The sequence below is a fragment of the Mustela erminea genome, chromosome 5 (assembly GCF_009829155.1).
Source record: "Mustela erminea isolate mMusErm1 chromosome 5, mMusErm1.Pri, whole genome shotgun sequence".
Lineage (NCBI taxonomy): Eukaryota > Metazoa > Chordata > Mammalia > Carnivora > Mustelidae > Mustela > Mustela erminea.
Genome location: NC_045618.1, coordinates 62,538,443 through 62,560,949, shown reverse-complemented (window position 1 = coordinate 62,560,949; position 22,507 = coordinate 62,538,443). Strand labels below are relative to the sequence as shown.

General features: G+C 42.4%; 2 protein-coding genes and 1 long non-coding RNA gene across 21 annotated transcripts in view; 1 reads left to right on the top strand and 2 right to left on the bottom strand.

The window, feature by feature from the left end:
• Positions 1-13,441, bottom strand: part of MAPKBP1 (mitogen-activated protein kinase binding protein 1) — a 53,000-nt gene extending 39,559 nt beyond the window's left edge. For 2 of the 3 annotated variants that reach the window (XM_032343391.1, XM_032343393.1), the window contains exon 1: positions 12,544-13,441. In XM_032343391.1, the coding sequence (XP_032199282.1) occupies positions 12,544-12,660 (117 nt within the window). In that variant the 5' untranslated portion in view covers positions 12,661-13,441. The remainder of the gene's footprint in view (positions 1-12,543) is intronic. The other variant, XM_032343392.1, reaches the window with a different exon arrangement.
• Positions 13,442-13,659: 218 nt separating this feature from the next.
• Positions 13,660-22,098, top strand: LOC116590943. Its single transcript, XR_004285789.1, has 3 exons — positions 13,660-13,734; positions 14,318-14,488; positions 22,034-22,098. It is a non-coding gene; the product is annotated as an uncharacterized LOC116590943 (long non-coding RNA).
• MGA (MAX dimerization protein MGA) overlaps positions 17,134-22,507 on the bottom strand; it is a 166,794-nt gene continuing 161,420 nt past the window's right edge. For all 17 annotated transcript variants that reach the window (XM_032343365.1, XM_032343362.1, XM_032343361.1 and 14 more), the window contains 2 exons: positions 22,080-22,256; positions 17,134-20,926 (listed from right to left, as the gene is read on the bottom strand). In XM_032343365.1, coding sequence (XP_032199256.1) covers positions 19,647-20,926; positions 22,080-22,256 — 1,457 coding nt within the window. In that variant the 3' untranslated portion in view covers positions 17,134-19,646. The remainder of the gene's footprint in view (positions 20,927-22,079; positions 22,257-22,507) is intronic.

The following is a 22,507-nucleotide window of genomic DNA, read 5'->3' as shown; positions in this document are numbered from 1 at the left end:
TGTGCCTCATTCACATGGCCTGTGCTACTTAGCACCTCGTACGGAAGTTCTTTATGGATCTGTTACTTCTCTCCTACTAGTCTCCTGAGAGGCAGAGGCCATACCTACACTCTATGCTTACAACACAGAGCACAGTGTTTAATAAATATTTGAGTCCATGTTTTAGTATTTTAAAAATATTTGTGAATACTCTGGTTCATCTTACCCAGCAAGTTCTTTAACCTCCTAGAGAATTCTCCATCTATCACAGCCAGCCCTAGAAGTTGGAGCAGGAAGCAGGATTTTTATGCCTTTCCAGAAAGAATGGGGAGGGCCTGTATGGAATAACCCATGTGCTTTAAATGATTACAGACAAAACCATTTCATCCTTGACTTTAGTAAATATATGTATGGCATATATTTATGCCATACATATATTTACTTCACAAGTCTGACAAAATCATAATTAAAGACTAAGTCTAAAGAGATCAGAGGTAATATTTATTTATTTATTTATTTAAAGTAGGCTCCACGCCCAGCATGGAGCCCACTTCAGGATTTGAACTCATGACCCTGAGATCAAGACCTGAGCTTCAATCAAGAGTCAGAGGCTTTTTTTAAAAAATATTTTATTTATTTATCAGAGGGAGAGAGGGGGAGAGAGCGAGCACAGGCAGACAGAATGGCAGGCAGAGGCAGAGGGAGAAGCAGGCTCCCTGCTGAGCAAGGAGCGCGATGTGGGACTCGATCCCAGGATGCTGGGATCATGACCTGAGCCGAAGGCAGCTGCTTAACCAACTGAGCCACCCAGGCGTCCCAAGAGTCAGAGGCTTAACTGACTCAGCCCCCCAGGCACCCCTCAGAGGTAACTTTTTAAATAAAAATGACAGTACTGTTATTTAAAAAGAACATTACCTCTCCTTTATAATCAGAAATGGATACAGCTATAAGTAGTTATTCTGGATGTTGAAACTATGAATAACATGTTTTCTTTATGTTTCTCTGTATTATTTGTGTAAAAAATCTTTTCAGATAGCATATGTACTGGGGTGCCTGGGTGGCTCAGTGGGTTAAAGCCTCTGCCTTAGGCTCAGGTCATGATCTCAGGGTCCTGGGATCGAGCCCTGCATGAGGCTCTCTGCTCAGCAGGGAGCCTGCTTCCTCCTCTCTCCCTTCCTGCCTCTCTCCCTACTTGTGATCTCTGTCTGTCAAATAAATAAATAAAAAGCTTTAAAAAATAAATAAAGAAAGAAAGCATATATACTTCAGAAAGTATTAAAAAAATATTTTGTTTACCAAAGCTAACCAAGAAAATATTTCCAAAGATACAAAAAATGAATTATCTCCAAAAAAATGAATCACCCCAAATTCAACAAGTTAATGATGAATTTGTGAGAAAACATTTTTATGTCCTATCATTGCAAAAAAAAAAAACCCAAGTTATAATTTCATATATATTTTTCAACATTTGTGCATAACTTTGTGCTTGCGTGAGTATACAGATTTTTAAAGTTAAGCATTTTAGATTTAAATATGAAATACACAGGTTTAAATTGGATACCTTTATCTTTATTGTTTTCTACTTACAAAAATAATACAGACTTATTGTAAAAAAATTCCAACGTTACAGAAATATAGAAATGCAGACAGTGAATGTCCGCCATAATCTACTAGCCCTCCCTGAGGTAACCAATATTAACAACAGTTTGGTATTTATAGCCTCACTTTTTTTTTCTATGCATATACTGACATACAGCTTTTAACAAAAATATAATCATTAACATAAAAAGTTATATAGTTTCTTTTTGTCACTTAATATATCTTGTATACCCTTTCACATCAGTAAATATAGATTGACCTCATTCTTTTGAGCAAGTGCAAGGTGTTTCATTTCATGGATTTATCCCAATTCCCTATTGATGGCTACCCAGACTACTCCAAAGATTTCACTATTGCGAATAACACCAAAAAAAAAAATAATAATAATAAAATTCAGTCATATACACTTTTGTGTGGTGTGAATGTTTGCATAGAATAGATCCCCGAATTATAACTGCTAGATCAAAAGATATGAATATATTAATGCTGCTTCTAATTGATATCACCAAATTGTGCAAATTAGAAAACTTAAAACAATGGGTTATAAATTTAACATGTTTTCACTCTGTCTTTAAAGTCTTAGTCTGAAAGGGAGCTCTAGGACTAATTTATTTCCCAAATTATTTTTCAATACAAATGAACTGGCTCCCAAAGAAGAAAAATTATCTCTAGAGAAGCTAGAGATTTTTAATCGCAGTTAAAAAGCATGCGCGTCCCTCCAGTGGTTTCTAAATAGAGTAAACTAGGACTCCTACCTCCCGTCCCGGTTCATGGGTTTGACTTTTCAAAAGTTCCCAAAAATCATACCCAAGGCCCTGAAATAATAAACTATACAGGAGTTGGTATTAAGAAAAAATGCTTGCTAAGCCTTCCTCTTGGTCAGTATTGTTGATACAAGTTACAATATTGGCAAGAAAAACGTACTGAAGATAACTGAAAGCTGCATGTGGAGGATGATTAAATGTTGGAACAGAAGAGGCTGAACCTGCAAAAAGGGACTCCTCGCAAACGTAAATCTGAACGAATAAAATCTTGCCAGCAAATGAGAAAAAAATTCCTGAATATTTTAGAAAGCTATGGATCCTCATAACATTAGCAACCCCTTAACAGCGATAAACTTATTTAGACCTTACAGTGTGCTTTCACATTCATTAGCTTTCCTTTAATCCTCACAATAGCCCAAGGAGGAAGCCCTCAGTGTTCTCACTTTACAAAGGAGAAAGAAGCCAGCTCGCGCGCTCTCTCTCTCTCTCTCTCTCTCTCTCTCTCTCACACACACACACACACACACACACACACACACACACACCTGACTACTCAATGTACAGCCCAAGGAAATGCAGCAGGGGCTTCACTCAGGAGCCTGGGTGAACTGCAGAGTTCCAGGATAGACCCAAATCTGAAACTGCTTTTTTAACCAGACCACTCATGGCCTCTTGCCCCTGCCCACTAACCTGCCTGCACATTCATTCTTAGAAACCCTATTCACTAGCCAGTTCTGGGTTTGCTATGAGGGCCAGTCGTGAAGACAGTTGCTGGCGGGGTAGGGTGGGGGTGGGGGGGGGGATGCCTCACTAGAAAGATCAAAGCAGCCTGGGGAAGGAAGGACACCGTAAGGAGAAAGGACATGTTTAGTCTGCACCAGGTTACTATGCCATATGAAAACAATCATGGATGTGTGCCTTTTCCCAAACAGAAGCTGAGCATCAGGATAACTCAAGGAGGGCAGCTACAGCCTGCCTACCTCATGTTTGGTTCTGACAAGCAGCTGCTTGCTTTTCTCCAACGCAGCAGTCGAGAAGTGGCAAGGGTCAGAGTCTCTGAGCACGCTCTGAAGCTCCTCCCCCACGATCAATCGCAAACTGCCTGTGGGCTGCCCTCCACCACCCAATCCACCTGGCCTGGGGCTTCCTCTCCTCAGATGACCTAGGGCAGCTGCAGGAAAGCATGTATTAAGATCCCATGCTTTTGCACCCATAATGTTACCATCATTGCCTATTTGACAAAAGAAATGAAAATAATACAAATCTGAGGTCAGGGGAGGCAAGATCCTTGCTCAAGGAACTTAGCAACCTTGGAGCCTGCCCAACCAAAGAGTCAGGTGGGCATATGACCTCATTTTTGCTCTTTTTCATGGTCACTTGAACTCCAGCTGTCATCATCGAGATCAGCTCTGGCATGGGGCATTTTAGATGCAGTTTTTTTCCACAGAAAATAGGCATTTTAACTCAGCAATTCTCCACTGTTTCAAAGACAAGGTCAGTTGTGAGTAGGGAGAGGCAAAGAAATAAAAAGGCAGAAGTAGCAAGCCATCAGGAGTGTGAGCTACACATTCTGGTTCAAGGCCCTTGAGTCCCCCCACACCAAAACAAGCAAAGCATCTGCTGGTCTCCACTTTACTCCCCCACCTCACTCCAACCCCAGAGAGAAGCAGCAACTACTTGCAGCTTATGGTCATCTGACATGAAAGAACTGTGCCCGGTCAACTTGACATTCACGGACCCACAGAACCACTGTGTGTAACAGTACAACTGCTCCTAATGGTACCGCAGGACAAGAAGTGGAAATCTGGAGTTGGGGGTGGGAAGAAATGCAAGGATGTAATGGGAAAGGAGGGTTACCAAATGATGGCTCTAAAATAATCTGAGAGTGGTATCGGGGTGGCTCAGTCGGTTAAGCAGCTGCCTTCCACTCAGGTCATGATCCCAGGGCCCTGGGATCAAGCCCTGCACCGGGTTCCCTGCTCAATGAAGAGCCTGCTTCTCCCTCTCCCTCTGCCTGCCTTTCTGCCTACTCTGCCTAATTGTGCTCTCTCTGTCACATAAATACATAAAATCTTTTTAAAAAATAAATTATTTTGGGGCGCCTGGGTGGCTCAGTGGGTTAAGCCACTGCCTTCGGCTCAGGTCATGATCTCAGGGTCCTGGGATCGAGTCCCACATCGGGCTCTCTGCTCCACGGGGAGCCTGCTTCCTCCTCTCTCTCTCTGCCTGCCTTTCTGCCTACTTGTGATCTCTCTCTGTCAAATAAATAAATAAATAATCTTTAAAAAAAATAAAAAATAAATTATTTTTAAAAAATAAACACGGGGACCATGTTTTAATTACATACAATATGATGTTATTGTATTTCATAATTTTTTTAAAGTTAGTTTTGTTTTTTGAGGGCCACCACCTTTAGCAAGGTTAGCTGGGCATATGGGGAAATGACCAGGGGCACCACTAAAGGAATATAGATCTCAAAGCCTGAGAAATATGATGGGAAGTTAGAAACTGTAGTGTGCTCAGCATGAATGAGAGACAATGTTCAAATCCAGAAGAACCTAAGAAACTCCCTTCTCAGGATTCCTCCAAAAGAGAATCTACCATAAAAAGAAAGAAAGAAAGAAAGAAGGAAGAAAAGAAAGAAAAAATCAGTCATGTGGTTTCACTAAGTGCTCCAAGATCTTTGAGTAAATTTAAATCTCAGCTATGAAAGAAGGGGCAAGGAGGGGAAAAGGTCTTTAGCTTCATTCCAGTTTTAGGAAGAGATAAAGTATATAAACTTAGAAATCTAATCTAAAAAAAAAAAAAGAGTGTTTTATAGATTACAGAAGCAACAAAAAGCATTATAAACATTCTCTGGGATAAAATGAGAGCGGGTGGAATTTACTCCCAAGAAATCTAAGAAGAGATACCCATCCTGTGATGTGAACTCACTCTTCTGTAAGTGCCCTTCAAAACCAGAGGAAAATGCTGTAGCCGATTAAGAAGCACCGCAGACTTGGTGATTAAACTGTTGGGAGGGAGGAAACCAAGGTGTGGAAAATGGAAACACTCAAAAATACCAACCCTAAAGATCTACACTGCCCCATCTGTCTGTCGTACTCACTTAATTTTGTGCCCCTCCCCCGCCTTAGCCTTTCTTTTCCTTTTAAGAGGTAACAGAAGTTAAGGTAAAACCCACAGTGTGGATCTGATTCATCAAACACCCAAGCAGGTGGGCAAGCTCTCATTGCTCAACTCTGCTGAGAGGTACTGTAAAGGGAAACTACGAGAAAACCCGTTAGACAATGGGCCCAGAGGAGAGACTTAGCTTGTAGAGATGGGAATGTGATGTATAATATAACAAATCCTACTGCAAACACTGTAGCTGTTTTTCTAACCAACATTGCAGTCTGCCCATGAAGTAAAACCAACAGATACTTGGAGAACAACAGTGCAACAGACCCCGTTCCCAGAGAAGCTTAGTTTGAATAAACAGAGTCCCAAATTTCAAGCTCTGGACTGTTTCCCAAACAAAGGGGCAGTGATAAGAGTCCACAAGCCCAACTTTAGATTCAGAAGGTTGACGGAGAGGTTACAGAAGTCAGACTGAAGGCTTACTTCTACCAATGTTTTTTTATTAGTCAAGAGATGAAAAACACGCAAGTGACAAATGGAAGAGGGAAGAGTGAAGGCAGAGAAATACAAATAGCCCCAAAGACATTCAAAATATGGGCAAGAAATAAGATAGTGACTCAAACTGACCCAACAGGGGAAACTTGCCTTAAATTACAAGCAGAGGGAGGGGAAAGAAACTTGGAAAGCAGCAGTGTTGTTAGACTTTGAAATAAGTGAGACCAAGCAGATGAGGGATAGCTCTGCAAGACGACTTAAAGCCTGAAGAGGCTGGGCTATTTTAGACAGCAAAGGAGGAGCTGGGCTGGGGAGAGAGGAATCCTCTCTCTCCAGTGAGAATCACTTTGAAAGCTGAGGGCAGCTGCAGGCACCGGAAGGAGAAATGAAGCAGAGATCAAAGGAACAAAACCAGGAGAACACCTCACACTTTTCCTTGGACACCACCTGTTCTGAGAAGCTCAAGGCACTTTACCAGCCTTACTTGAGGAATAAGTCAGAGATAGAAAACTCAATAAAGGGGTGCCTGGGTGACTCAGTTGTTAAGCGTCTGCCTTTGGCTCAGGTCATGATCCCAGGGTCCTGGGATCAAGCCCCACATCGGACTCCCTACCCTGTGGGACGCCTTCTTCTCCCTTTCCTAATTCCCCTGCTTGTGTTCCTGCTCTCCCTATCTCTGTCAAATAAATAAATAAATAAAATCTTTAAAATTAAAAAAAACTCAATAACAAGTTGCTCAAGGTCATTCACAAAGACTGGTGAGGGGCATGTCTTTGGCCCACAGGGGCCCCCTACCCTTCGCCATATACTTCTAGGTGGGGAGACCAGAGAGGGTGTATTTTTTTTAAAGACTTTATTTATTTATTTGACAGAGAGAGAGATCATAAGTAGGCAGAGAGGCAGGCAGAGAGAGAGGGGGGAAGCAGGCTCCCCACTGAGTAAAGAGCCCAATGTGGGGCTCAATCCCAGGACCCCAAGATCATGACCTAAGCCAAAGGCAGAGGCTTAATTAACCCACCAAGCCACCCAGGCAACCCGAGAGGGTGTATTAAACACTAAAAACCCTTGGTTCCTATGAATGCCAAGGGAAGTGGGTAGTGGAATGGTGACATAAAAAACTGGCCAGGACTCAAGAGACATTATCATAAAGTTTCCTATTCCTGCCCATAGAGGAAATTCCTGCTGATCTGTCTTAGTAAGGCAATTATCAGTTCCTCATATCTGACCCTGCAAAAGGGCAGTTCTCTCAGACCTATCTCTGACATAACACTTTACACAGCAATTGGTCTAAGAGACACAGTGGAGATAAGAACTGCCCAAGGAGAACAGTATACTCACTGGGCTAGCTTTCTATACTCTTAAGAAGCCTCAGTGAGGAGGCACCTGGGTGGCTTAGTCGGCTAAGTGTTTGACTCTTGACTTTGGCTCCAGTCATGATCTCAGGGTCATGGGACTGAACCCCACATCCGGCTGTGCTCAGTGAAGTGTCTGCTTGAGAATCTCTGTCTCCTCTCCCTCTGCCCCTCCCCACATTCATGCTCTCTCTCCCTCTCTCTAATAAATAAATAAAACTCTAAATAAAGTAAAATAATTTTTTTAAACTTTTAAGTCAGAGTTGTAAATGAAGTATGAACCAGCATTACCATTTTACAGAATCGAATTTTAATTTTATATTTACCACTACCAGTAAGGTGTTTTGGGTTTTTTTTAAAGATTTTATTTATTTATTTGACAGCAGAGATCACAAGTAGGCAGAGAGGCAGGCAGAGAGAGAGAGAGGAGAAAGCAGGCTCCCTGCTGAGCAGAGAGTCCGATGTGGGGCTCGATCCCAGGACCCTGGGATCATGACCTGAGCTGAAGGCAGAGGCTTTAACCCACTGAGCTACCCAGGTGCCCCAGCAAAATAATTTTTGAAAAAATGAATAAGAAGAAGAAGCCTCGATGAGTGCTAGGGTATGAAGCCAACAGATTTCAGGTCCTAGCACTTAAGCCACAGGTTTGTAATCCAGCAGCAGGCTTCTGGTGGAACTTAAATTATACACTGCTCTGTGGGGAGCCTGCTTCGCCCTCTTCCTCTCCCTCTCTTTCTCTCTTTGTCCAATAAATAAAAAATAAAATCCTTAAGAAACAACTACTAAACCCTACCCCAAGAGGAAACCTGGGTGGCTCGGTCGGTTAAGCGTCTGCCTTCGCCTCAGGCCATGAGCCCCAGGTCCTAAGATCGAATCCTGCATCAGGCTCCTTGCTCAGCGAGGAGCCTGCTTCTCCCACTGCCTGCCGTTGCCCCTGCTTGTGTGCGTGCTCTCTCTCTCTCACACAAATAAATAAACTCTTAAAAAACATATTAAAAAACAATTTTAAGGGCGCCTGGGTGGCTCAGCGGGTTAAGCCGCTGCCTTCGGCTCAGGTCATGATCTCAGGGTCCTGGGATCGAGTCCCGCATCGGGCTCTCTGCTCAGCAGGGAGCCTGCTTCCCTCTCTCTCTCTGCCTGCCTCTCTCTCTGTCAAATAAATAAATAAAATCTTTAAAAAAAAAAAAAAATTTTAAAAAGCTCTACCTCCAGAGCCTCTGATTCCAGATTGTTAGGATGGGGCCCAGGAATGTGTATTTTTTAAACCACTGCAAAAGTGTTCTGTCTCACTGCTGTCCTGACTCCTCCCCCAAGTCAAGAGACATCCAGTTCAAGCCAATGATGGCTATATAAATGCCCTGGAAATGAATATGCTTTCCCAATACCAAACAGACAGATTAAAGGGTCTCAGTATTAACACCTGGACTCAAACACTGAGCAAAAGCTAAAATTAGATTATTGCCAGCTTTTTCTCTTCCATGAAAATCCCCTACAAAAACTCTTCTTAGAGCCGCATATTAAAAGGCTCAAAGCACCACCATACAACCAGACATGAGAAAATTTGGGGAAAAAAATGAGAGAGAATGCATTAAACTCGTACCCATAAAAACTGAGAACTAGAAGAAAGCTACAAGTCATCTCACCCATTGTTTCCGGAGAAATAATAATACATAACCCAGAGTGGACAAACGGCTATTAGGGAGGAGGAGGTTTTCAAAACCTCTTCATTTACTTTTTTCAAAATCTAACAACTCTCTAGCACAGGCAATCCTTTTGTATCCCTAACTTAAATCGTGCCTGCTCGGCTTCATTCCATTTCTGTCCTTTGTTAAAAGAGAAAAATGACCCAGCTCCCTCCACATAAAAATCTGCCAGAAATTTTAAGAAAAGAGGGGGAGGGCTAGCTACCCAGAGCACACACATTTCTGAGGCTGAAAGCACAGCCTCTGCTGAAAGGCAAAACTGACAACTGTAGAGAATTTGAAGCTGAAGCGTGTTTACAACTGATAACTTTGAGTTACATTTCATCAACACTCAGCAGATTTGGCAATGAAACGTCAAATTACTCTTTTCTAATTCTATCTCACTGCAGAGACTTCCCTCCCTTAGAGAAAGCTTAATACAAATCCCAGCTCTCAATTACCCATTTCTCAATCAAGACTCTCAATGCCATTTCTACTTGGCTCTCATTCCAGCTTTTAACCATATTTCAACCATATTTTAACTAAGTCTCTCCTGAGTTAAAAAGTCTTTAATGAGCACTCTTTTCTGCATATACGCACCCCCTCTTCTCACTTGTGCCCTTCATCCCTAACGTGGCTGGCTACATCTCTACTTCTTTTTCAACATTTTCATATTCCTAATTCCAATTTTTCTTTAAAGACATCACAAAACTCCTCCTGATCATCTCCCTTTCTTCTGGAATTCCAAGTTTATTCCCACTATATCTGACACCATTAAAGTGTTTTCATTCACTTATGCACTTAAGATTTACTGCTCACCTTACACTATACTAAACAATGTGATGTAAAAGAAATAAATAACATGACTCTTGGCCTTAAGAAATGAAGGCATACATAAAAGAACAATTAGAGATTGGTTCCAAGGTAGTGGGGCTACTCAGAGAAGTCCCTGTGGCTGCAGTAAATATAGAATTGGATGTAAAAGTAAGGGGAGAGGACACCTGGGTGGTTCAGTTGGTTAAGTGGCTGTCTTCAGCTCAGGTCATGATCCCAGGGTCCTGGGATCGAGTCCCACATTGGGCTCCTTGCTCAATGGGGAGCCTGCTTCTCTCTCTGCGTCTGCCTGCCTCTCTGCCTACTTGTGATCTCTCTGACAAAAAATAAATAAAATATTGTTTGTTTTTTTTTTTAAAGTAAGGGGAGAATTTGATGAAAAGGCTGCTTTAGACAGGAGGAATAGTATGACTCCAAGCAGCAAGCCATCTGAGGTAAAAGCTGCACAAAGGCCCTCTGTCACTTCCTTCTTTGCCCGCCCCCAACCTCAAAGGCATATGTCTTTTGGTCGTCAAATTTTTCTTCAGCATTAGTTATCCGTGAATCACAAGCTTTCTGATTGTTATCCTGATGACCCACAGCCACCACATAGTAGAGCAGCTCACAAAGCTTTATCATCAGGTCCTATGTGGATTACTACAGAATAGGCTTTTAGAATCATCTTAAGTCAAGAGTTCAGTGAGTGTAGGGGGTCAGGCATCTGTAGGGTCCTGGGCACACAAAACCAGCAACTACTTTTGGGTGCTGAAGATAGACACCAGCACTCTTGCTCTGTCAGACTACTCAAGGGTCATTCAACTTCAGCTAAGTATTTCCTTCATTCTCAGCTCTAGGACAAACAAAGCCATTTAAAGCAGTCTGAAACACTGATTTTCTATTTGAAAACAGGGATGTTTAATGGTGATGCCAGAGGGATACTCTTTTTCACTGTTTTCCTAGAGAACTTCTCCTCTTCTCTTGTCTCAGGACTCACAGTTCAAGCATCCCCACCTCTGTGAAGTCTTCTCTAATTCCCCTAAACTGACTTAGGTTCCCTCCCATGTGTTGCCCTTAAGACCTTTATGCTTACTTCTAGGACAGCAATTAAACATACCAAGTTGTAATTATTTGTTTCTATATCTGACTAGCCACAAGCTCTTTGATGGCAAGGATGTTTTATTCGTCACTGATTCCATACATAACAGGCACAGAATAAATATTTGTTGAGTCCTTTAATGATGAATGATATGGGAAGTTTTAAAGAATGGCAACTGTACCTTCTGAATTCCATTCCAAAATTATAGTAAGTATTAACACTGAAGAATAAACTCCCATTACACATTTCTACTACCTATAGCATTCTTGGTCAGAAAAAGGGGCCAAAACATATGAGAAGATTGCTTCAATAGTGGTAGTCACTGTCAAGTTACCAGCCAAGAATAACAGAGCTTGCAGTACTAAGAATGATCCAACACAGTAAATGAGCGAAGACAGTCAAATCTAAGTTAGTTTCTAAGTTCCAGGATCATTCTCCTACTTCTGGAGAATATGAACAGTGAATTCCTATTAGAGTCCTTAGAAAGGTCACCAACTCCACTGCCATGAAACCTTGTGGCTAATTTCAATTCAATATGACCTCTGCTGAAATATACAGGAAGGCTGTTCTCCTTCTGACCACATTGAAGTAAGGTTCTGTTAAAGGACAGAGATATGAACTAAGCCTTCCCGGAATCCTTCCATGTTGTACATGAGCACTCTAAATTATTCCTCATTGGCCCTACTCATCCTCTGAAGAGATACAGGCAAGGCAATAAAATGCTGCTGTTTCCAATGCTTCTCCCTGTAGCAATCCTGTACTGCGCAAGGCTACTGTGCATATTAGCTGCTAACATTACACAAAAGTCTAACCTATTCTATGAGAACAAAGCTCTAGGTTCCTTAAGGGATTAAATAAATTTGGTCTACTTTTCTAATCCCAAAGTTGTGGGGGCTCAACGAAGTTGAAGAAAACATAAGGACCTACACCGGGACAAGTGAGGGGATGGAAAAGGACTGGCCTCTAAGCAACTTCTGGAGTGTTGGGTTGGGGGTGTGTGTGTAACAGTGCTAGGCACAGAATGAGTAAGACAGGCAATGTTCAAGGACAAACCAGGAGAACTGTTTTGCTGGCAGATACCTGGCTCCTTGCATGTTATCATTCCTAGGCTGACAAGAGGCTCCAGTTAAGTTAATTTAGGCTTCTTGAAGAGACAAATTTGTTTTGACCCCAGGCAAAAGCACTTAGCAAGCCAACTCCTCAAACTAGGTGTTCTTTCTGCTACTACTGTCTTGCATAACCTCAGCCATGACACTAACACCTGCAGCTACCTTAGTCACAATTTAGCCCTTCACAGGGTATGTGGTCCCACTACTTTATCCAAAATGGGCTGAGTCATCACTTATGAACTGGCTTCCCCAAGCACAGTTTTAGTTTGTAGTGAAGCTACAAGTGAACCCGGGTTGATTTTCTCTTATTCCTTTTCATGGAGAAATCTCAGCATGCCCACTCCTGCTGCTCTTTTTCCTTTAACCTAAAATGAAACCATTGCTTCCTTGAGGAGCAGAGATGGGCACATTTGATCCTTTAGAGCCGACAGGAGCTTTTGGTTCTTCTCTCTCCCAAAAAAAGAGGAAGGTGAAAGAGGAACATGGAAGAGAAGACGGGAGGATTGGAAAGGGGTGCCTCCCAATATTAGGACTCACCTTGGAGCTGAGATCCTCCCGCCGGTTTCCTGCCTTACTCCTGCGTAATTTGATGGATGGGGATCGCAGCAGGTTCTTGATTCGGCTGGTAATGGTTGACCCTTCCACAGCCATCATGATGAGGAGCACCCGGGGACAGATTCTGGCCCAGTCTTGGAACTTGTCTCAAAAGCGGCACTGCCTTCCCACTCCACAGGTCCTTCCAGTATGCCCTCCCACTGACCTGAGATGGCAGAGGCCACCTTACCTTCTGCCTAGCCGTGTCTGCAGCTCTTATCTCTAGACATTACCCTCTCCCTGCTCCTCACACCTGCCTTCAAGCCCTGCGTGGTTTCTTACGTCTGAAGGACAAACCCATGAAAAAGACGGGGGAAAAAGGCCTGAGCTGCAAAGAAATACCAGGCCCACGCCTGCCAGAGGCATTCAGCTAGAGGGATGGGATTGGCCCTAGTAGGGCTTGTGGTTGGTCTGCTCCCCGTTAATTCCCAACTGTTTCCATGGCAACTGCAGTGTCTAAAGAAGGAGGCCGCCGAGGCCACCGAAGAGTCCGCCCAGGGCTTGGACACCTGAGCTGGCGGCCGCAGGGACACTCGGCGCGGCGGGGTTCGCAGTGGCCCGGCAACCCGTTCTGCCACGGGAGCCTCCCTCCCCCACCCCCGACCCTCCGGAGCTCTCTCTCCGCCCTCCGCACGGGCCCTGGACCCTACTCTTTCACCTCCCTCAGCAGCCCCAGCAACTCGCCAGCGCCCCCGCTCGGGCTCAGCCTCACCAGCCCCAGGGCGCGGGGGGCACCCCGCTCACAGCGCCCTCAGGCATCGCGCTCGGCGATTTCGGCTCCGCAGCAGCAGCGGCAGCAGCAGCTATGGTGGCACGAGCGGCTCAAAACGCGAACTACCGCCTGGGCCAAGCTACGGGCTGGTGAGGCGGAGCCGAGGCGAGTGGGTGCGGTCTGTAACCAGGAGGGCGTTCTGAGAGTGGACCAGTAAGGCTTAAGGGGGCGGAGCCAATGAAAGGGCCTAGGAAGCAGAGATGGGACTCGAAAACTAAGGGTTTCGCACAGTGCAGTCGCGGGGAGCGCTCCTAAAGGAAGGTCACCAGAACATGGCTTCAGAATTGAGAGAACCAGCCTTTTATGGTATTATGAGGCCCGGTCCTCCAGAGAAGTGCTCTTCCCAGAGCTCCAGCAAGACGGTAACCACGCCCCCAGGGTGCAGCGGTTGGCATTTGAAAGGCCCGGGGGACCTTAGCCTAAACTGACTCCTAGCTCACGATTACAAGGTTGAGGTACAGCTACAAGGCTCTGCGCCCATCGTCCCCAAGCGCTGGAATTTAAAGCGGTTAGAATCGTTTCTGCTCGCCGCCTCACCTGGCGCTTTGACCTACGTGAAAGGACTCCCCTAACTCTTTAGATGATAAGTGTTTTGAACTGGGGGCAATCTGATTGGCCATGATCGAAAAGGGGCAGGAAATGATAGCCATGTACTGAGCTTTAGATATGTGAGGTAAGTGAATGCTCCTGAGATACATTTCTTTAGGCTCCAATATCCCACCGCACTCTCTCACCTAGCTGACAAGGACTTTGTTGATCCAGATTTTTACCGTTTTCTTTCAAAATTTAGTTTTCCCTAGTATCGTTACTTTGGCGAGGTCACCATCAAGCTTGCTTTCACTAGATTTAGTGGTATAGTCTGAACTTTCTAGCTCATTGTGGGGGAGAGGAATGCAGCGCTCGCACAGAAATACTCTTTACATATTAACTTCTTTGGTGTCTCAGTTTGTTTTCTAGAAGCCCTCTGGCGTCATTATTACTTCAAGATGGCCTATGAAAAGGTTAACATAAGCCAAAAGACTTGGGCCCCAGACGAAGTGTACACTGCTATGTATCTTGTCTCACCCTATCCAAATCTTTCGAACCCCTGGGGGAGATGACGCCTTAGCAAAAGAGGTATGTACTTAGGTGTATTACAGCCATGTATTAAAAACAAGATCTGCAAAGCCCACAAGTTGAAACAAAAATCAGAAAAGTCATCTCCTAGACAACCAACTGGCAATAGCTAGGAGAGGCATGAGGCTTCCTTCTCTTCCACCACACACTGCAGACATAATGGAACATAAAATGGGATTTTCCATTTATTTCTCAAATCTGAGGAAGGAGGCAAGGGTCAGCCAGAGTATTCAATGGAAAGTTGGTTCCTTCAATTCCTTGCCACTATTTTCTCTCTACTGGGGGCGGGGGGGACAGGGGGAGAAGAAAGCAAATGTAACACTAGTAAATGGTGCCACCTGCCGTCCATGCTTGTGTGCTACATGGCCCAGCAACTGCCCACCTCCACCCTCGGTTGTCCCTAATTCTCTCCACATTTTTGCGTCCTCTAGTGGTTTTCTCACATCCCTTGTGGCCAGACGAATAGGTTTACAAAGTGTCATTGGTCATTTCCTGTCCTAAGTTAGCCTGGTTTATCCCCTTAGAGAAAATGTTCCCCAAATTACTCTCATCTGAAGTTGTGGAGGCAAATCCAAGCTCCTTTCATTGTCTAAAATGATCTGGCTGAAAAACTGAGAACAGTGTAATGAGATATTCTAAGTCTAGAATCTGCGTACTTCCAGTCTAAGATCCCAACAAAAACCATGTATCTTTAATTCTTCACCATTTAATCCATTTATTGTCTAGGTTACTATGCAGCTTTTCAATATGGGAATAGGCTGTAGGCTGTTCCCATGCTTCATGAATTATTTCCTCAGAAAACAGTAATCCTAGGTCGTGTGAATAAAAGCGCTATTCCCTTTTCTTCAAATTAATTGCCAACCCACCCTGCAAATGCAGTTGACCCTTATGTATTTCACCATCCATACACTATTTCACTTTTTATTCTGCCTGTGTATGTCCTAAACATACATGGTTGTCATATTCTAAAATGCAGATGTCTAGGAATAGATGCATACAATTTTGCACTATGTTCATTAGACCAGATTTTTAAATTCACTCTAGGCTTAACATGCAAAAAGGTGCAATTCTAAGATCCTAGAAAACTAACAGGCTGGAGTAAACATTTGCTCATCAGTTCAAATATTTATTGAGCACCTTCACATGCAAGGCACTGTAGACAGCTGAGATCAATGCTTGCAGTTGGAAACAGGATGGATCTCAAAACAATGCTTCCAAGACTGCTTTCCTATTTAACATAATCTCTTCTAACAACAGTTTGCAATGATGTAAGAAATTTAGTAGAGCTTAGATTTGTCTCAAAATACCCAACCCATTCCATGGTTTAGCCTTCTCACCCTCCACATATGCCTCCATCACACCATTACTCAATGCTTATGTACCTCTGTAGAGCAGTTAAAGCATATTTAATATACTACAGACATGCCTCAGTTCAGAATTTATATCAAATTATTTCCCTTAGTTCTGAAAATGCATTTATTTTTGACTGAACTTTTTCTCCAAATGGTAGTGAGAGTCTATGTACCTCAGCTTTAATTTTCTTTGTATCCAGCCATTCGTGTTCATGTAAAATTTCATTAGAGATAATACAATAACATGAAGATTTGATGCCCTCACAAGCATTTTCTTTGAAATCAACAATTATGTGCAAGAAATGTATTGAGATTCTTGGTTATCCATCATTCTCCATGAAAGTACCTAAAAAGGTGCTGCCTATTCTACTCTGTGCATTGTTTTTTAATCTGGGTGGGAGGAACAAGGGTTATCACCATTTTTCAAACCCATCTTCAAAGTGCATTTACCTCTCTATTCACCTGATCCCATTCAATTATCTTAACCAACATAATTGAGAGAGAGAGAGAGAGAGAAACTACTACTAAACACTGCCCCAAATTATATATGGATTATCTGCTTTTCATCTGTGTTCAAAACATTTTCAAACTTGTTACAGAAGGGCCTGCCAGGTATTTCCTTCATAGTTCTAGGGGGAAGAACCCTGAATTTATTATACATTTACCCAAAGTAATTTGCATCAAGTTTATAATACATAGTACACAGATTTCATGTTATCTTCATCTTAATGTCTGAAGGACCCCTTTAACAAAACTTTTTGTAAATCCTGATACTAGTTAGTAAACATGTACTTTGCTTCAAGAACATTTACTGTCCTTAGCCCCTCAGACTGTTTGTCTCCTTATTCTCTAAGGTAACTGGTATACCTTGCACACATTAATATTACGAGGCTAGCCTTTCTTCACTCTAAACTTCTTGAGACAAACACTTGCCATCAATTTGTGTAAAATTTTGAAGTCTCCATGTAAAACATGCTACAATCAGCAAAGATCTCCCCCAAATGGCATGTCAGACACTTTGAAAACAGCAAGTAATTCCTATGATAAAACTACTTCAGTGGCACCTCTCTCATAGACTCAGGGCATTAAATTTCTCTGCTCCAACTCAACACAAACCTCCCAACAAATCCTGCTTTAATTATTATAACTGATTTATTTCACGTTTATACAGTCTGCCTTTCCACTCACCAAACTTGTTCTTACGTTTCTAAAAAAATAAGTCATTTTTCAAAAGCAGAAAAGGAAAGATATATATTTAATATATAAAAGAAAAGGCTAAATCTGACATAATTATATTCTTAAAAACATTCCATTTATTTACAGATGTATAAAAAGGCGAATTATTGGTCTACTGAGATCATGCTTCTTATAGTGTTAGGGTGAGAGCTCACTATCCTCCCAATTCCTCAACTCCTCTCACTCTTTCATCTTTCATAATCTTTCATAATCATACATGTCATTTTCATAGATCAGTTTCTCCTGGGGTAAGGTTAAAGGGTAGGAGTTTTTGGAGATTTGAGTTTTCTGTCAAGACTGCAGGACTATTGTAAAGACCGAGCCCTCCAAATTAGCCCTCACAACTTAGTAGTTCTAAGACGTCTTGAAAACGCCATTATCTTGGGAGTTTGTAAAGACATCTGCAGCCTTCCTTAAACACGTGGAATCATCTCTTATTTCCATCTTTGTACATCTCTCATGTCAACTATCTTCCCATCAAGAACTGATTATTACCTGTTTATCTATTTTCTTCTAAAAAAGGAAACAGTGTTCAGAAGCAGAATGGTCCTTCTTTTCCTGAGGATTATTCAACTCACTTGCCTTCTCCTTGGCTGACCCTCAAAAGCCGTAAGAGCCTTGGGAAGTCAGGAGGAAATGTGAGGACGAGACAAGCAAGTTAATAATGGGAAACTGCGATACCTGGATTAAAGTACTAAGATCTCCAAGGACAATTATTAGCAGGGGAGACAGGTACTGGACTCCTTGGCTAAGGCATTGAATGAAATCTGCTGGGTAAAGAGGACTGGGAGGGATAATGAGAAGCTGAGGGGCACTCATTACCTACTTCAAGCTTCTTCAAGAACCTTTAAAGGAGGGAAGGTTGAATGCTGATGAGCAGGTCTAGAAAGGCAAGTAGCACAAAACCAACAATGAATTTGCTCTCACTGTAATTTGCGGAGGAAATTTTCCATGCTTTTTCAATCTGCTGATTACCAGAGTTACGAGAAAGGGAACCAACCATGTTAGTACTAATTCACTGGCTAGAACCATTCCAAAGCTGGTCTCACAAACTATGTCTGAAGATATGCTGAGTGGGATTTGGCATAAAGAAGGCAAGGGGTGGGGGGATGCAGAAGAAACAGCATCACCTAGGCACAGCCCAGGCACTGGAAGCTCTTGTGTTAGTGTTTCACAACACAAGCAAATCCTGTCAATGAAGACAGAACAGGGGTTACATTCCAAAATATAATTATTTAAGAAAGGCAAAATGCAGCAGCTAAATCCCAATCTATACATTTTCAGAATAGTGATTCTTGCCCCCAGGAGTTTCCAAGAGACCCCTCAAGTGCACCATGATTATTTACAAACTAGATAGGAAACATCATTTCTATACTCAATACAAATCTCATCTTCTAGGTTGAAAACTTCAGCCTTTGAGAAATCTATGAAAACAACTATACAAAAATATAAATATCTTTATCTTTACAGGCTGTCAGTCCTTCATACCCTGACAGCTAATGAGTGAAAAAGCTCTACAGATCATTGAATCCATGGTAGCAGATAATAAAAAATATATCTCGTGATTCAAATACTGCCTCATTTCCCTGGTAAAGAGTGCCTACTGTGACTTTCCTTTTCTTTACATCCTGTGCAGGTTAATAGTGAATGAAACCTTCAAGCACCAGAAGGCTGGTTTGATTTGGGAAACATCCAGCCCCACAATTTTTTGTTTTGGCCACTGTCTCTGGTCTGGGCAGGGAATGCTTTTCATTTTAGCTGTCTTTTGAGTGATGTGATTTATGAAAAGGGGAGGGCTCCCTCTATGCCTATCTCCAAAATATAAATTCCAGGTAGAAATCCCTGGTACTATGAAATGTCTTTTCAACACCCAGACAGTAAGGAGGAACTAGTATTTTCCTTAACATCTCAAAATAATCACCTTAGTATTAAAAGTTAAAAGCATTCCTACTTTACCAGAAGGCTTGGATTTATAATTCTGATTGAAAAAATAAGGGAATGGAAGCTACTTGGGAAAAAGAAGAGAAAATTTTGCTGAATGACACAAAGTGTTTCACTTTGGTATTCCATGGTACCCATCCTCTCTCCCACTACTCTTAAAACACCAACTAAAATCTATCTCTTCTGGATCCCTTTGCACAAGTGCATCACATTCCTTGGATTTCAGACTTAAACCACTTAAAACAACAGCTATCCACTACAGTTCAGCCCATAGCAACTCCAAAGTCTCAAGCAGCTTTTAATCTGGGAGGGAAGAACTAGGAACCACTATGGACCTAGAGTCTTGTTATGAATTCCTTAGGTAAGAGGGGCACCTCGTGTTCAGTAATGGATCACATCTTCTTAGAGAGGATGAGGAGACCCAGCACCACAAGTGAGGTAACACATTTTAACATGATCAGAATTTCATAGTAGTTATTTCTAATACCGAGGTCAGCACCCTACCCCTCTTTCTCTACCATCCATCCACCGCATCAAAGTCAAGGATCACAGTTCCATGACACAAAGAGATGCCTATAGAGAAAGGAGGTTTCCCTCATAGCCTGGCTTCTGCCTGAGGACAAGTAAGTTCATTTCCCTGCAGAACTTGGTGAGGCCCCAGAGTTGCCCAATTTGGCCACAACAGGTGCCAGTGTAGGCATCACCTTGCTCTCCCGGCATTCCTGGTCATTCCCTGTTAAGTTCATTTTGTGTCCAACTGATCCAACTTTGGCAGCTACAGGTGCCAAACAAGGCATCACTTTGAGACTCTGACCATCTGCATCACTAGAGGGATTAGCTACTTTTAAACCTAGAGGTGCCAACTTTGGCATAGGCCTCCACAAAGTATCTGTGGTGCTGCTGTTTTCTAGGCCAGCCTTCATGTGTAGGACAGGAGGTGAGGACACACTTTCAGGCTCTGCAGGGACACCAGAAGTACTCTTCCCTCCATCACATCCTTTCCTGTGGGGAAGGAGGGAATCCTTTATCTCAGAGTCAATAACAATCTTAAGGACATCTGGCTCAGAGGCTGGTTCAGCAAGTTGTTTTTCATTCTCAGAAAAGTCATCATCTTCCAAGTGCAAGAGGAGAGGACTGACAGAGTCACTCTCCCCTTGTACATCAGGTAACTCTTTCAAACCAGTTCCCAAGTGGCCAACCTGGAAAGTTGCTCGGTTCCCAGGAGGAAGCTTACTGATAAAAGCCCGTCGAGCATCCCCTGTGAACTCCGTATCCATAGAGCTGGGCAGTTCAGCCAGGCTAACAGAGTCATCATTTAGTTGCTGATTAAGAAAGGCAATCTCATTGAGCAAAGAAGTCAGTGTCTCATCAGTATCATCCTCATCTTCCATGTTAGTTAGCAGTTCACTGGGATCCAGCGCTGCTTCCTCTATAGCAGATGCTACCTTTCTCAGTTCCATCTCTATACTTGAGTCTTTGAGATCTTTCATCTTCAATTTATGAAACGTAGACTCCTTTGGCTTCGGTTTCTCCCGTCTAGATTCACACTCTTTCCATTTATATTGAATACCTCTCATTTCACCAGAAATCTTTTTGGGTAAGAACTCTTGTGCTTCTTGCATACTGGAAACATCAACTATCTGTGGAAAACCAGAATCTTTATTCGCCAGAAAAACTGGTGTTGGACCCAATGCCATTCTGCCTTCTCTATGGTTGCTTCTGGAAGAGATTCTACCCGAATCTTCAAAGGAGTTATCTTCATTCCTGATAGTACTTTTCAGGTGGTCAGATGGCTTGCCATCAGGAACTTCATGAGGATATTTGCTGCCACCCATATCTCCCAAACCTCCCTCTGTGGCCAATGATGTCACATTAACAATTCTTGGCATCATAAATAAGTCGTCATTTTCTGGGGGAGGGAAAAAAAAATTCGTTTAGATCTACAGTGGTAAGCATCCCTCTTTCATTCATACCCAAAGACCAGAGTTCTGAGAGATTTAGTAGTCAAAATTCACCAGTTTACTTTTTAAATTTTTTTAATTTTTTTTTTAGGATTTTATTATTTTAGAGAGAGAGAGAGAGAGCACACTCAGGATGAACGGCAGGCAGGGGGAGAAGGAAAAGCAGGCTCCAGGAAGCCTGATGCAATGCAGGGCTCAATATCAGGACCCTGGGATCATGACCTGAGTCGAAGGCAGACACTTAAATGACTGAGCCACCCTGGTGTCCCTCACCAGTTTACTGTTATCAAGAAGATGAAAGGAAATATTAGCTCTTCAAATTATGAACCTAGCTTAACAAGAAAACAGGTAAAATCTAACCAAAGGATTCTTTAACAGTGTTTAAAGTCTTATTTAATTATTTTATAGAAATGCTCCCCAGTTTATTTTTTTATTCTGAGGCAAACTTGTATCTTGATTCTGTTCACCCAATTAACTGTTACTCTGAGGGTAAAATGAAGCCCTAAGAGGCAGCACTGTAAAAGAAAAGGTGACCCCTCTAGAAAGGGCTTAGCAGTTACTAGTACTGGTAAAGATACCCTTTTACCTTAATAGAAATTTAGGTGCCTAGAACCTAAATCATCAAACTGAGACTTCCTTTTCAATTCTACTCCTTATCCCCAAAAGGGAGTGGTGCTCAAACTGAATCAGGCTAGTAAAGCAGAAGTGCACCATCTCAGATTATAACACAAAATTAATAAATATTTATCAACACCAAAACCTAAAACAATGACTCTGCATCTTCCTTTTACTTTCTTATCTTTTCATATTTTTCCTACTTAGAAATAACTAAAAATCACAAAACAGTTCCCAATCCCAAGTTTTTAAAAAAAAAAAAAATCAACAGAGCCAAACATGTTATAAAAAGAGGGTCAATTCTTTCCAAAGAAAATGCAAATATAAGAGATCTTTATCATTACAGAACACATTCAAAAGCTTTCTCTGTCACAATGGTACCAGGGTAACTCCTTTTGTTTGTTGTTAGTGTTTTTTTGTTTTTGTTTTTTTTTAACCAGGGCTAACTCTTCTCCCTACCCAAAGAAGACAACACTTACAACATACCTGATTGAGCCACAGCACTGGTGGCAACTTGAGGCTTCAGATCCGCTTCCAAGAGAGCAGGAGAAACAGTTACCACTGGTCCTGAGAATAAAGGACCCTTCAAGGTGAGCAACTGCCCTTGCGGAGTCATCACGATGTTAGCAGAGGTGTGTGGAGTGTTAGAGGGTGAGGTATTTTCTGTAAGGAAAATCAGAAATAAGTTAAGGACAAAAGATCTTCAATTATGCTAATATAACCTAGGAGTCTAGGAGATATCCCTAAAACCACACTCTGACTTAAAAGGCCAAGAAGTAAATTTCAAATTTGGTTAGGGACCCTCAACTTGGAATTTACTTCCTGAACCACTTTTCACTGCATAATGGGTTATCTGTGCACTGATTCTCCTAAGGGACAGAACTTCTGTTGAGGAAAACTCAACATGCAACCAC